General features: G+C 37.2%; 1 protein-coding gene across 1 annotated transcript in view; it reads right to left on the bottom strand.

Annotated features, from left to right (window-relative positions):
- LOC134649784 (protein draper) overlaps positions 1-16,507 on the bottom strand; it is a 45,331-nt gene that overhangs the window by 26,308 nt on the left and 2,516 nt on the right. The window contains exons 2-4 of the mRNA XM_063504612.1: positions 7,628-7,923; positions 6,870-7,113; positions 6,560-6,691 (exon numbers count right to left, since the gene is read on the bottom strand). Coding sequence (XP_063360682.1) covers positions 6,560-6,691; positions 6,870-7,113; positions 7,628-7,923 — 672 coding nt within the window. The remainder of the gene's footprint in view (positions 1-6,559; positions 6,692-6,869; positions 7,114-7,627; positions 7,924-16,507) is intronic.

Raw genomic sequence — 16,507 nt, 5'->3', positions numbered from 1 at the left:
AGGGGACGGTATATGACGTTTTCGATTTAGACCTCACTTTGTGCAATCAATTTGTTCAATGAATGATTAATAACTGCATTAAATTATACGCAAATCTGTTCACGAAGAAGCCGTGTACCGGCTCTTCACGCCATATTTTTTTTTATTTCCTGTAATTCTCTACAAATCGACACTAAAAGTGTCCAAAAATCAAAATATGGAGTTCCGTTTGAGCAAGACGCATTACAGTTTTGTCTTTGACAGTAATTGAGTTGTTGTGGGATTTTGAAGGCTAGATAACTAAACTACCAGATTATTATCTACTTATATTTTTACTCACAAATACAACACAGAAATTCAATCCCAAATGTAAACTTTCGTATAATTTCCATACATTGACGACATCACTCAAAACTCTTCTTCGAGTCAGATGGCCGTTGGCCTTGCATCGAAGCAGACGTGTACATCGTCATAGCTCGTTTTTGACATTAATAAAGACATTTCATCATATACGCATACGAAAATGTATACCAGTAGATAAATTGTATTTCATAAAATAGGGTAAATAAATATAATCACGTCGAGCTCCAGTCAAATTTTAAATGTGAGTTGTTGTTATTTACGGGTCGTAACGGTCGAAAACAGCAGTAAATTATCCTAAAACAATACGATTACAATCGAATTTAAGTAACTTGTTCCTTCAAAACCCGCTTAAAATGAAAAAAGTTTAAAGACTCGTTTTACTGATTGGGATTGATTTTCATTATGCTGGTATCAATTTTGCGTCATTATAAAAATGTATATGACTTCTGTACGTCAATGACTTTTGATGTCAATTAATTGTAATCTTGTATTTATGTTAGAGAATATTATATGTTCATTTAAATATTACTCATCTATTAATACGAAGCGTAATTCGTTTAATACCTAAAGACTTGCAGTGTCTACACCTACTTTGTTGACGTTCGTTCCGTCTATGTATGCGATTACGTAACGTGCTGTTCTGATAATCTTCAAGAATCAAGATAATTAATAACGGCAAGACCAGCATTTAGTACCAGCGAGTTTTGCGGATTTGGAGACCGAGATGAAGCTTACAGGCCAATATCGCTGCGGCCTGGCCTGCTTATTGTTATGTGTATAAATCGAATGTTATATTAATTTACTATAAAAAACAATGTTTTATTTCAATGACATTCTGTGCGTAGAGGTATGTATGTTTCGGTGATTATAAGAATTATGTCCACACAATAATCGTGCAAAGCAGAGACTGCATTATTTCTTTACGGTATAAGCGGTAAGGAAAAACTCATTGGTATCCTGGCTCGTACCAATGAGTTTTTCGGAACTTATGTACGAAATATCATTTGATATTTACCACTAGCTTTTCGGTGAAGGAGGAAACATCGTGAGGAAACCTGCATACTAGTAGTGCATACATTTGCGAAGAAATTCAAAGCTGTGTGTGAAGTCCCCAATCCGCATTGGGCTAGCGTTGAGATTATTGTCTATACAGGGTGGTCCAAACCGTGACGTCCAAAAATCGTGGGCTATCATAATGTACCCCATATGTATGTTAGCCGATTTTTCGTAGTTTTCAAGTTATGATTTTTTAAGCTTTTAACTTTTCCTATGTAGGTAATATTCTCCGACCGTCCTTAGTCTGGGACCGGTCTGAAAACCAGCGCCGGGCACCTAGGCCCGGCACACGCTGAGACTGGAACCCTGTGCCTAATACAAAGATCTTCTCACTTTTGTTTTGTATATGATAACAACTGTTTTATTTTATTATGTAAGTAATTCTAACTCTATTTTATGTTCATGTATGTGGCAATAAACAATTCTTATTCTTATTCTATTCTTATTCTTATTCCTATGAAATTCCGGGGTTCCCATACAGAGTGGCTGAAAAATAACTGCATTCCGTTGCCAGGGAGGTGTTGGGATTATACTGAGCAACTTTTATTATGGGACCAACCCCGAAATCGCGAAAAAAAAATTGGCTTTTTATACATTTTGGCTAGTCCATTTTCTATGGAAGGGTAATTTTTTTTCGCGGTTTCGGGGTTGGCCCCATTGTAAAAGTTGCTCAGTATAATCCCAAAACCTCCCTGGCAACGGAAATGCAGTTATTTTTTAGCCACTCTGTATGGGAACCCCGGAATTTCATATGAAAAGTTAAAAGTAAAAAAAAATCATAACTCGATAACTACGAAAAATCGGCTAACATACATGGGGTATATTCTGATAGCCCACGACGTGAGGAATCTAAAAAAAAATTTTTGGACGTCAAGGTTTGGACCACCCTGTATATAGGCTGAATTATTATTATTATTTATAGGCGGTACGGTACCGTTATTATTTATCAATACCGCTTCGTTTTGAAGGTACTATACCTGTTGAAATATAAAGTACGGTACCGGTATAAAATTGCAGCAGGTACAACAATTTTTTATAGGTGTACAGTCAGCTGCAGAGAAAAGGTACCACCCCTGCATACAATCTTCTATGCAGGGGTGACCTGCAGCTGACTGTACCTAAACCATCACTGACCGAGCGTAGGCGAAGGTCTCCGTTTCAGCTTGGGCAAAAATACTTTCGTTTGTTCGAATGTTCTCCTTTGCATATCACATTTCTCAAATATCTCGAGAAAATTTGTAAGCAGGTTCGGTAGTTGGATATAATTACTCGGTTTCTTTTTTTTTTATAAGTTCTAATAGGCAGAGATTGGCATAAAGGACTTAAGCGACAGTAGGGTCTGTGGTACTTAGACCATTGTGATTATTCGTAGTGTCCGACCGAAGATTCGGTTTCGGTTTCGGTTTCGGCCATAAAATCATGTTTCGGCCGTAGTTTCGGTTTCGGCCAAAAAACGGCCGAATCTTTCGGCCTGGCCGAAACATACGAAATAGTACTTCGTATTATGAAACTAAACTATGTGACAAAGACCAAAAGTTGGCGAGCAAGTAGGACAACAATATTTATATATACAGAAATTTGTGTTTCGGTCGGACACTAATTATTAGGTACTTACTGATTACGCTGCGCCGCGTGGAACGTGAGGTGCGTTGGGGTAAGTACATACAAATCATTCAAGAAAAAAATCCCTTTTAAGATCACTCGTGTGTCTGCCCCTAATAGACTAATTCAATTGAAATTTGGTACACATTTTTCACATATGACAAAGAGTCGGTGATCCAAAGATGGACTAGTAACGTAAATAAATAAACTTTTAACTTTGCGGCCATTTTTTTGTATCGTGTGATATATCAGATATTAAATTGTAAGATATTTACTAATAATAAGCATTGGTCACGTAAATTATTTTTAGTCTTTTTTTGCAAGTATGAATGATATAGAACATTATTTCAATTATTTTTAAAATTAAGCCTATCCAAAGGCGACTTGGAAGATGTGTCATGGGGATCTATATTCGTTGGGTGAAAAACAAGTTTTTTTGTCTAATTATCGTTTAAAACACAATCGATCGGCAATAACGCGGGCACATAAAACAAAAAACTTCTTTTTTCACTCATAAAACTCCTTAAACCTAATAAGAGCTAAACAAAAACAAGTGCGAGTCGGACTCGCATTCTAAGGGTTCCGTATATTAAGTCCGTCTCACGCTTGACTGCACATTTCTTATAGATTTTCCTGACATATATAGGTAAAGAACTACTTTGTGTATTTTTTCAAAATTTTAGATCCAGTTGTTTCGGAGAAAGTGGGCGGAGAATGATCATTTTTTGCCTATTTTCATGAATAACTGCTGAACTATTAATCCTAAAATTATAAAAAAAGTTATGTTTGAGATTCTTACAATGAGCTCTTTTATTTGATATATAACACTATATAGTTTAAAAAACATATTTTTTAATTTTTTCATTTACCCCCCCCCCCCCCCCCAAAAATGGCTACCGTATTTCAAATTCTCTAAAATACATTTTATTTACGTTACACGTCCATCTTTGGGTCACAAATTTACATTTGTGTGCCAAATTTACATATGTGTGCCAAATTTCAACTGAATTGGTCCAGTAGTTTCGGAGAAAATAGACTGTGACAGACGGACGGACAGACAGACAGACGCACGAAGAATTATATGTATATGCACTTATCCCAACGCACCTCTCGTTCTACGCTGCGCGGGGTTCATTGCCGCTCCTACCGCCGTAAGTGTAAGTACAACTACATCATCAAGGCTACGATCGAAGATAATCAGTTCAGCACTGAAATAATAGCGGTGGAATGCCAGTATAATATTTAATTATTTATTTTAATTTTATAAATTTAATAGCAAAATAAATAGCGAATATAGGATACTCGTACAAGTAAATCTGTAAAGATCTTAGGGGTACATCAGCCGACATATATTATTAAATTTTATTTTGTCGGCCTTAATTAAATTTCCACCCTGCCGAAACTTTATTTATTTAAATTTTTAATTGAATTGATTTTTCGCCTTATGAATAACCGTATAGAGTAGTAAATAACATTTTACATCTGACTTAATGACATCTGGGTTTATTCGGTTTAACTTTACAAAACGCGTATCTCGACAAAGCCATAATATGCAGAAAATAGTTAACAATCAAATGAATTAAATTAGAATTTAAATACGTCACGTGTGACATGAACAGACAAGGAGAGCAAGATTTAATGTATTGTTTCTCTTTCTTCTTTCAATGGAACGTTTTTACAGTTTCTGTTCCTCAAAAGAGGTCAGTGGTTAACACTAAACTCAAAACGCAATCTTAAAAAAACTTGATGGGTCAATGACCTGTCCCAGTAAAGTGAGGTAGTGTGCGTGAAGTGCGCTTGTGTGTGAAATGGGGTAAATTGACAGAATCTGAAAATTTACCCACCTCTACCGTCACCTTAAAAGACATGTCAAAATCGCTTACCTTCTTTCAAGTTTTTTCTAATGCTAAAAAAAACGAACTATAGCATAGTGTTACAACAATGACAGTAATCTGTGTTCGACCGTGTAATGGATGTTGAACGCAATCCATGCTCAATCCTACTAACATTGGATATAGTTCTTTAATTATTTATTACTTTCTAATACTTTAAGCGACTCGAATCTTGCCATACGATTAAATAAATGCTTAATCTAGGACAGCTGTAGCGCGCAACCTACGCTTGTATTTTTCTTCTTTAATAATCTTTCTCTATAATAATCTACTCTACGAATTGAGTCAACAATTGTTAAGCTTTTTTGCAATAGGCCATGACATGATGGAACGAAGAGATCTTACGCAGTACTGGAAAATCTATTTTTTCATGATGTCGAATTTAATCCTGCTATCCCTAGTCATTGCAAATTTTACTTCCATGTTGGATGAAAATTAAAAAAAATTTGCTTAGAGTTAGAGGGTACCACTAATAAAATGTCATAGATTTTCTTCGTTTTCTATCAAGACAAATTTTGAAGGCAGGCAATCATCATTCGCTTGCCCTTACCCCATTCATTTGGTCCCATTCATTCTCACTCGCCCGTCATCTCATCATTCACTCGCGTTCGTTTCATATCATCTCTCACACAGTCCATCCACCTTCCGCGGTTTTCCTCTCCCGTCATTGAAGCGAGGCAATATTAATATTACTTAAACGGCTCAAAATAAAATAACAACGTGTAACAAATTCAACAGCGCATCACTTTGGCAATCCAGGTCAATCATGCACATGACATGCATACGAGTATTGCATATTGAATTTCGCAATCCACACGCTCGGGTATCATCCGTGTTTGGGTACGACGATCAACGCATGTTGACACGATTTTAGGGTACGCTTATTAGAAAATTGCCCACTTGCCAAAAGTCGTTTGCCTTCTGAGCTGTGTAAAGCGGCCCACTGATTAACAGTCCGCCGGACGGTATCGGCCTGTCAGTTAGAACAAACTTTTGACAGTTCCGAACAACGATACGGTCCGGCGGACTGTTAATCAGTGGGCCCCTTAAAAGAAAAATCTAAATATAGGTATAACCGCCACATTGTTAGGCGTGTCGTCGGCAAACCATTCGTCAAACGTAAAAAATATATTAGGAGCGTCTAGTTTCGATAACGCTATTTTTGTAGTAATTGACAAAGCAGACGAGAACGCTCAACAAATTATGCAGATCACAAATCACACTAGATGGAGTTACTTAAGACTTACTGTCACCAGAATACTAATTGAGCTAGAAATATGAGATCTCTATTCTGCAAAATGCCACAGAATAAGTAATATTTACATCAGAACGGACTAGCTCCTTCCCTCCCCGAAAATGACCGCACCACACTACGGCAGATTGCCTAGGTTTACCAATTGACAGAACCTCAGTTCGATTAGCAACGCGATGATGGGAAGTTAAATATGCCGTGTATTCGTTCCGTGGCATCCCTGTATGTATGAGCTGCCCTGGTGGGACAGGTTGCTTATTTGACAGTTGGCAGCTGCTAAGTAGTATGAAGATGTCCCACAAAAGTTCATATTTTCACCACGTCGTGCGTCGGCGTATTGACCCGTATGACATGTAGTGCGCACAAATGTAAAATGATTTCGGCACTATGACTTATCCGGCCTGTGAATATTGACCTGTTAGCGCAGACCTCGCCGCTCCATCCGGGCGCGCAGTCGCATTCTCCTGAGAGTGGGTGGCATTTACCGCCATTTTGGCATCGGCAACCTTGAGGGCAGGCCACCTGTGCTGGACAGCGTTCCTCGCACCTGTTAACAACATGATTCTGTCAACACTTTTGTCATAAGAATGACCACAATGTTAATAAAAACTATCCTATCTTGCTTGCAAGTTCAGTATCGTTATGGAGTTTTATTGTTAGGCGCCACGGATAGGGGCAACATATCTAATATGGCAAGCTCCTAAATTGAGAATAAGAACACTTACAGCGGTCCCGTAAAGCCTGGTACACACTCGCACGCGCCGCTCGCCGCGTCACAAGTACCATTCTTGCATTGACACGTTTCTATACAGTTGTCGCCAAACGTCGGCGCCGCACAGGCCTTCTCGCAGGCCTCGCCTCGCCAACCAGGAGCGCAAGCGCATTCGCCTGTTAAAGGCTCGCAAGTACCGCCGTTCAGACATTGGCAGGAGTTCTGGCAGTTGCGGCCCCATTTGCCTTTTGGGCAAGCTGTAACAATAGGTTTGGATAAGTTTTGAATGCTCACGACTGGAAATGAAGTGCGGCAGTTATTTTAAAGGCTAACCCAGATGTAGGCAAAGAATAATGAAAAAGAAGAGGTATGCTGAAGAATTTTAAACGATCTCATAATAAAAACTACGTAATCCCGCGCAGCATTCCTCTACAGGCCGGTACTTCACAAGGATCTACGTCTTGTAGAATGTCCGGGACTTACGCTAGAGCCAGTCGAAAGGAACTCTAAAATTATTCTATACTCACATATATCGCAAGCCGGTCCTCCGTACCCATGGTCGCACGCGCACTTATTCGGAGCCACACACTTCCACTGCACGCACTTATCCACGCACACAAGTACGCATTGCTCCCCATTCGTATCCGGAGCGAATCCCGCGCAGCATTCCTCAACCGGTCGGTACTTCACAAGGATCTGCGTCTTGTAGACTGTCCGGGACTTACGCTAGAGCGAGTCGAGAGTAACTCACTAAAACTATTCTATACTCACATATGTCGCAAGCCGGTCCTCCGTACCCATGGTCGCACGCGCACGTATTCGGAGCCACACACTTCCCCTGCACGCACTTATCCACGCACACAGGCACGCATTGCTCCCCATTCGTATCCGGAGCGAATCCCGCGCAGCATTCCTCTACAGGCCGATACTTCACAAGGATCTGCGTCTTGTAGACTGTGCGGAACTTGACTCGGTATTTGGAGCATCGCGGTGGGACGTTAAAACACCAGGAGTATTCTTTCTCTTGGTACGGCTGTTGTTCGGTTACACGCACTTTCGTAGTGTATCTGTAAGGATGGAAGCGATAAGTGCATCAATGGACAGTGTACTCGTAGTCGGAATTCTGATAGTATTTAATAATTATGTTTGATATAAATATTCAGCATCATATAATAAGTTGCATTTGTGACCACAAGTCAAAAGTACCTATTCTCCTCCCAATGTTGGGTAGACCTAGATGTATACGGGTAAATGCTGAATACAAATCAAAGTTGATTTAATTTACGGGCTTTTACCCTAAAGGCTTGGGTAATACTAGGTATACAATACAATACAATACTGTTTATTTATTTATTTAATCGTATGGCATATTGTCAGTCGTTTATAGGCTTATGGTTAAACCCTGCATCCATTGGATAACGTCGCCGTCAAGGGTGAACAAGTCTGCTGGATCTCCGTCGTATTGCACACCTCACATACACGTAGTTTACAATAAATGTACAATAATATAAACAAAGACAATATTATAGAGGTAACAACAGGCGGTCTTATCGCTTAAGAGCGATCTCTTCCAGACAATCTTTGGGTATCGGAGACAAAAGAATTAGAATATACGGTAGGTGGCGGTAGGTATAGGTACCTAAATAAACTTAAGTCCACAATTAGTCCTTTTTTTTAAGTATTTATTTTAATTTGTCTAGTTCCATGAATGGGTTACTCATTACGAACGTTTAAGTAGGTACATATAATGTTTCAGTTTCTGAGCGAAATATGCATATTGCAGTATAATAGAACAATGGCGTTCATTCAATTATGAATAGGAACTGTTTTACAAACATGAAACTAGTTTACTGGCGTGTTTACTTTCAGGAAATACCGAACTTGTATTTACATTTGGAACATTTGTTTCTCATAGATTATACAGTCTGACCTTCACATATTATCAATTTATTATCATTATAGCAAATTCAATTTAAAATAAGATTTAACGATCGAAATATTTGCCAGTAGTTTTGATCTAGAGAAGCCGTGATACCATATGATATGGTAGATTCGCTTTATTTTATTTTATTTGGGGACAATCTTACACAGGCTGACCTAGTGGGCAGAACCGAAGCTTGTTATTTGAGTAAGACCGCTATGTACACTATTACATACTTAAATACCATAGAAAGCATTCAAATTCCAGGAGCAAATATTCGATATAAGCACACAAATAAATGGCCTTACCGAGATTAGAACCCAAGTCTTCCAACTTCGTCTCAAGCCAAAATCGAGTTTGTCTACCTCCGCGAACGGATATCAATTGACGCTATAGATATTTATTTACACGGTTAGCTGGATCGAACATCATAACGGGTTGTTGTAAGTAGGATGGATTGATTTTATACCAATAAAACTCAATCGGGACAAGTGCTTTGTGTTCCCCTCAGATGCTGTCGCTGTTTATATGTACATCTCCCTGTCATATAATATGAACAAAACAAAGGAGACAATAGCGGGAAGGGAGATATAAAGTTAAATGACCTGAATGAATACCGTACGGTATCACAGCTATGTATGCGCACCTTATTGCAATGGCCACAAGGTGCAAAATTGACACAAAACAGCGACAATCAGTGAAAAAAAAAACAAAATGAACAGTAATGTGGCACAATATGAGGGAAACCAAACAAAGTGCGATGTCGAGAAAAATACCTACGCGGCCGTAGCAAGTTAAAAGGGCGTAGGATATATGCAGTAATGAGTTCTCATAGACCCTAATGTTAATAGTGGGGTAGGTACTGGGAGTGGTTGCAGTTAACGTGAAATATGATAAGAACTATGGCCAAGGTTGTTGACATTAGCTCATATTAGAGCTCCAGCTATTAGGGTAGAAAGGTTTTTGCGTGGCAACTACGAACTGCAGGGCCAGCATTAATTAAGGCCTGGTCAAGCCGGCAGGATACCGCTGTACGAGTAGAATGAGAACAGCGCATGATCAGTCATTGTAGAGATCCTCAGGAATCTTTCAGGTGACATGATGATGATGACGAAATGACGATTATGATAATATTCAAATCACATTTTAAGAAAGTGTGTATGGGTAATTGGGTATTATTCTATATCGAAAAAAAAGAGTAAACGTCAAGAGGAAAGAGATCGTTTTTGATGAAAACGATGAAACTCATTAACACTTACATTACAAAGTTAAGCTTACATTAATTAGCAGCGATATAAGACGAAACAGTCACACTCAGCTTGATAATCCATTGCACTTCGACCTTGATGCAGATAATTCTATTTAAAGTGTACATTGAACTTTCGTTCCGATAAAAAAAAAGCATAAACGCATTCTCAGGTCAAGAACAGAGTGCCTTTTCGTCGCTTCTGATGACCGAGTTATAGTATCGCAATTTAACTGCGAAGGTCAATGGTTATCTCATTGTTTTTGCATAAAACTATATGAAGGATGACTCATCTGCAATGGTTGTCAGCTCCGGTTCGTTGGTAAACATATTTGGTAAACGCAACCATGTGCGCCGATTCTTTTATAAAATATTGTATATTATGTATCGCGACAGTATCGCAAACAGTTGAAACTTTGAAAGAGTACATGGGTATACTGTCGCGATTGAGAAAACTACTGGTATCTGGAAATTACGGCAAAAATTACGAGTTCAGAATATCAGACCACGAAATCTGCAAAATGTAATCTAAATTCTCTAAATAAAATATGAATGAATGAATGTTACTTTCAAGAAAATAATACTGATTTCTAGTGCAAAAATGTAAAATTATTAACACGCTTCGTGTTAATAATTTAACATTTTTGCAAATTGCAAATTCTTAAAACGCCCTGTTGAATCGTTGCAAAACGTCGTTATGTAGTATCGCACCATGGCAGTGGCACTAAGCATGCAATCTTGCATAACCAATACAATAATTAAAATAATTATTAGGAATTGGCAGAGAATAAGTTGCTACTCGACTAGAATCTTTATCTGACTGTTTACAATACAATAATTCTTTACGCAAAACAGATTCCTTACTCGTAAGTGGGTCATCAAACACATACTAAACTATGCAAATGTCATTAACATGAGAACCAGTAGGTAAGTAGTATAATTATACACTTGGTCGTACAATTGTAATGGATCTCGACTTCTAGTTATATTTGACGAACGCTATTTTGAAATTTTTAAGCAAAACCATAGACATATAATTATAAGGTGAAGAAGTCCAATACCATTAGATAAGATCTCTTAAACTAATACTAAGTTTGTAAGTTGTAGCCAATAAAATAAAAAGGGATATTGGTATATGTAGCGAAAATGCTTTGTACTCTTTGTAGAGACGAAATGACAATTATTTTAAATTGGTCGAGCAACATCATAATTATCATGCAACAATATTCAGCTGACAATAATAAACAGTTATGATGCAATATCACTACTTCCTCAATATTGTACTATGCCAAAAATTAGGTACATAATATATAATTAGGTACATAAGGGTTTAAAAAGAGTGATTCCGTAAATTGCGTTTGGCAAAGCATAATGTTTGCGTTTGCGTATGGTAGGCAAAGTTGATGAAGTTTGCGATATTTTAATGATAGGCAAAATACATCAGCTAAAAATCAAGTAGAACTACTCGTATAAAACCACTTATCAATGAACGTCTGAAAATATTATGATATAATAAACGACCGTTGACTTAAAACAGGGTATATGTGTTTACGTGAACTACCTTATAATGTCTGTGAGTTGTGAGTAAAACCTAGTCTAACGACTGTAGTGATCGGCAGGACATCAATTTAAAATGAGTTTGTATGAGTACCTCTTTTTCAAAAATGAGGTGTTACAATGTCTTACTTCAAATGAGGTGAGGTACTGGCATATTTTCAGCATCAGCATCGGCTATTTTCTGCGATAAGTTCAGAGCTTATCGGAGTTATCGGCAACAAAAACTAGTTAAACCGAATTTTTAGTCAAACACTTGTCAGTCAGTAAGAACCAGGAAAGTTATACTCATCCCATTCTTTTGGGTGCTAGTACTAGAAAAGATAGAGTTATAGACAGTATGATATATATGATTCTCTCTGTTTGGTATGAGACAGTCCTGGGCCAAACCATATAATATAATTATACTCCTATTATCCTTTACACATAAATATTTAATTTGAATGCAATTCTCGAGGTGAAGAAAAGAACTTGAACAACAGAAGACAGATCAATTTAAGAACTAAGAATCAAACCAAGGACCTAGTGACCCACATCCTACATAGAAACTTTGCTTTTATGAAACTTGTTCTAATTTAGCTGTTTTATGGATTGTTCAATTCAATTTCAATCCTTGCTACTTGATATTATTTACAGTTGAATAATAATATATTTCAATAAGAATAGTAGCCTTAAAACTACACGACTGTTTTTTACCAAAGTAAGGAGAACAAATTCCATATTTTCTTCTAATTAGATATCATTATAGATAAAAATAACTAACTTACCACTTCAGATCATTTAACAGTAATGTGATACTAAATAAAAGCACATTAACACTCGCGCCATAACTCCAAACTCATACTTTTCTTTGTTCCGTCACTGTCACTACAGTCAGTGTCAGCTGCCTATGAATTGCGTTTCATTTCGCACTATTTCTTGCGAATTCAGTCTTACTTTTATCATGTTGATTGTTGAGATTGTCGAGTGAAGAAATAGAATAACAGGAAATTTGCATTCCATAGATAATTACTATAAAACAGTCTATGAAAATTGGCATTTATGTGTCCGCACCTGCTGATTCGATCGGAGAATTTCATCAGATTGGCGAAAAATTGTCGTGTCTGGATACCACTTATTTCAACGTTGTTTACGAAGAACGGTAACAAAAAGTAATACAAATTCAAATCATTACGTAAAGTACATGTTTATTACACTTAGTAAATTATACTTACTATTTAATTACTATACTGACGTAAATTGTCACATTTTGTGTAAACCACCGACCGTATTCACCGTATTATATTGCAATAATTTAAATAATATTTTGTTCAGTAATCCTCTACTGTTTCTAAGCATGCTTCGTAAATGCTCACGTCACATGCTCAGTCAGAGGCGAACCACGTTCGACGTCTTGCCGCCCTGTCACACTTACGTACGAATTTACAAGTGCGACAGAGAAGCAACACGTCGAACTTCGTTCTGATGACTTAGATTTCCCGCGCCATTCGGCCATTTTGACAAGTGAGTTAGGATTAAAAAGGCGTAAGATGTATGAAAGCGTGCAGCACTTATTAGCACTTACGCTTGTTGTCTTTCGTGTTTAATTTTTAACGTATTTTCGGTCGTGATATTGAAGTGTCTGTCTCACTCCCTCTTTTGGTATTTCTAATTCATTGTGTTTCATTTTGAAAGGATTTTTGAAGAATTTGAAGTGTTCATGTCAATGTCACAGTGACGCGGTGAATGGTACAAACTCAACGCATTTCTCGGTGGACCTTTTGCCATTGCAATAAGGTTTGTAGCAGGGGGGGGACACTAGAAATGTAGTTAACGTCAGTAAAGATGCAGGCGATTTCTATATTTTGCCCCCGACAACATACTATTGCGTAAAGTTGACTTCCGATTACACAAACTACGTCACCAGATGGCACTATAAAATTCATATAATTTTAGTGGCATTAATATTAAAATTAAAATAAGTACGAATTAATATTTTTAATTATTATAATTTTCAATTAATTTCACGAAAAAATAAGAATTTTGTTAAAATGTGATTTAATTATACTGTTTGTTTATGCTGGCAACACTTGCATAACCGCCAAGACCATAGATTGGCTTAAAGGTCTCGTAACCAGGCCATAAAATTAAAAAAAAAAAAACAAACAAGACCATAGAGGTACAATCATATATAGATGAAATGGGCGAGGAGCCAGTTGACCGAACAAGATGCACTTATGGAACTTTTAGTATGAGTAGCAGAGAACGCGCTTTTGAAATAACCCGACCAAATTACGTAGGTTATGTTTGGTAGGTTGTCAGGAACGTCAAAACGTGTTTTTAATTTGGTCGCATTACGTATGTTCTGTCCCTCACGGACGCACGCGTATAGCTCATCTAAGTATATAATACTAGGTGTATGGCCAAGACATGCAATTTTTTAGCTGTCACTGTAAGAGCGTAAATTAAAAATATTTTAGTGATGGTTGAGCCATTTTCTTCGTTATGGTTTGGTTATGGTGCTGGAGGAAATTAGATTAAAGCCCGAATGAAAACACATGCCTGCCCTGCCCTGCCATGCCCTGTTGTGAAAACCTCCAGAAAGTGCGTTGAGTTCTGTGTTATTTTGTGCAATATGGACGCTATTTTAGAGTAAATTTATTTCGTGGTAGGTATCTAATAAGTACCTACTTTTGATAAGTTACGCCACTATCGATAAATCTGCTACAATGCCTAGACTATGTGCTTGTATTGTGCATAGTAAATTATTCAAATTTTCTTTTTAACATGTATTTTCTTGTGTGTGAATGCTTTTTCACCACACTCGCTTTCTTTTCTATTGTTTACCTAAAATTGTACTTTCCTAGCGATAATGTGATGTAAAACATGTATGCAATAAACATATTGAATTTAATATTCTGTTTTTTTCTTTATTCCATTATTGATAACATTAACCTTTTCCACATAATGTTAGGTCTACTTGGGCGGTTTACAAGTACATTTTTTGTTTGATTTCTTGTAAACAATGAAAGGTTTTTGTTACAAGAAACCAAACAAAAAATGGACTTGTAAACCGCCCAAGTAGACCTAATATTATGTAGAACGAAAGTACACATATGGATGCATATGTAGTTGTGCACGCACACAAACATACTTAGTTGCGGCGGAGAATCAGAGATGGTGCATTCAAATGAGTTTCCATAAAATGCTTCAAGAGGGCTCTCTTTACCTATATACTTACTTTACTCTTTGGTTTGTAGTTCGGCAGTTGACAGTGTGGACGGTTACTCGTTTCTTAATTTGAGTGTCAGTGAGCCGGCGAGCACCTAGCGGCTCGCGCCTCGCGCGAGAGTTGGTTGTGAAGGGCGTGTAAGCTATGAGGCCCGCGCACTGACTTAATATAAAAGAAATAGACACACAAAGCAGAACAAAAACGTCAAGAAATGTGGATCCCAATGACGTTTCGCACCATTTGCATTGATGATAAAAACGCTTACGTAAATTTTGAGTCAAGATAAATGTTTCGTACAGAAAAGAGCTTAATGTCGTAAGCATTAAGTGTCAAATTTGCAAACATAAGTACCAACACTGTTAAAAAATTTAGTCCGATGGCACTAAACGTAACGTATTTACGTCAAACAACGTCAAACGAGAATAATGAACGAATGGAGTCACTTTGGTACACTTTAATATGTATTACTGTACAGGAAGACCAATTGAAGTAAGAAAACAAATTTAATTTAATCGGGAGCTCAAATAAAATTAATTCGTGGTTCAAATTCAAACAAATTAAATTTTTAATTCGTAAGTATACGTCTTTAAATACTAATTTCCTTGAAATAAATTCTACTTATTAAATAACTGTGTATTTAAGATCTACATTTACTCATAACACGGGTGCACGGGGACATTTAGATACTGATTGGTTTTTTTTTGTAAAGTCTACCTATACTTTATAAAAAAAATCCTGTGGTTGTCACTGTGTTCAGACAGGTTTAGCATTTACAGTTAGTCGATAGAAGCCCTTATTGGTGGTGTATATGTCGGAAACAGGGAAATGGGCCGAACACACAAGTGCCGTTTTGCCTTGTTTAAAACTGCATCACCCCTATCTCTTGCTATAATTAAATAGCAGTCCACTTTGCACGTCGCATAGGTTTTCTTGGAAATCTTGAATTTAAACATAATATTATTTCTTATGAATTCCATATAAAAATATAAAAAAATATTGACCTCACATCGACTCATTAGATTTTTGTTCCTTGACATCCCTTCTTTGGTACTAACAAATTAATTTATTCAAAACCATAAAATTACCACCAGATTACATAAATTATGTAATGCTATCCAAAGAACTAACTGAAAGAAATACATTCCATCCTTTTTCCTTGTTTTATCATTGTTATTTTTACATATTTTAACGGCACATTTCGTAATTGTTGACAACTTCACATTTGAGCGTTTCAAACAAGACTAAACGAAAAAGTAATGCATGATCTGTTTTGACATCACTTTTGTGGGGCCATTTTTGGCGGCTGATTGGGTATCCAGTTCTTTATACTATATCAATGGGCCCGCGAGTGAATTTGAAAGGATGAGAGTTTTTTGAAATTTGAAGTGTGTGAAAGATTTGTGTGGCAAGAGGTGTATGTGATGCGCGCGAGTAAATGAGTTAAATGAATGGAGGAGTGAAGTAAGACATTTTTGCGGTGTGAAGTACTGCGACAATTTAACATAATGAGCGGTACAAAAGAGGTTCCTCGCGAGTGAGCGACTCAACACTAAACGACTGGCCGGGTGAATCACGGATGTGTCAATGAAATAAACTTGAATAACTTATCCTATCCACGCACGCAATGAACAAAGACGAGTGGAACAAGCGGTGTACTAACAGCAAAACTAACTAATCATCTGTGGACCTTATGTCTATGTAATAACGTTTAAGAATAGT

This window comes from Cydia amplana, chromosome 7 (genome assembly GCF_948474715.1).
Source record: "Cydia amplana chromosome 7, ilCydAmpl1.1, whole genome shotgun sequence".
Lineage (NCBI taxonomy): Eukaryota > Metazoa > Arthropoda > Insecta > Lepidoptera > Tortricidae > Cydia > Cydia amplana.
The sequence above is the reverse complement of the archived record's forward strand: the minus strand, read 5'-3'. Positions and strand labels throughout refer to the sequence as shown.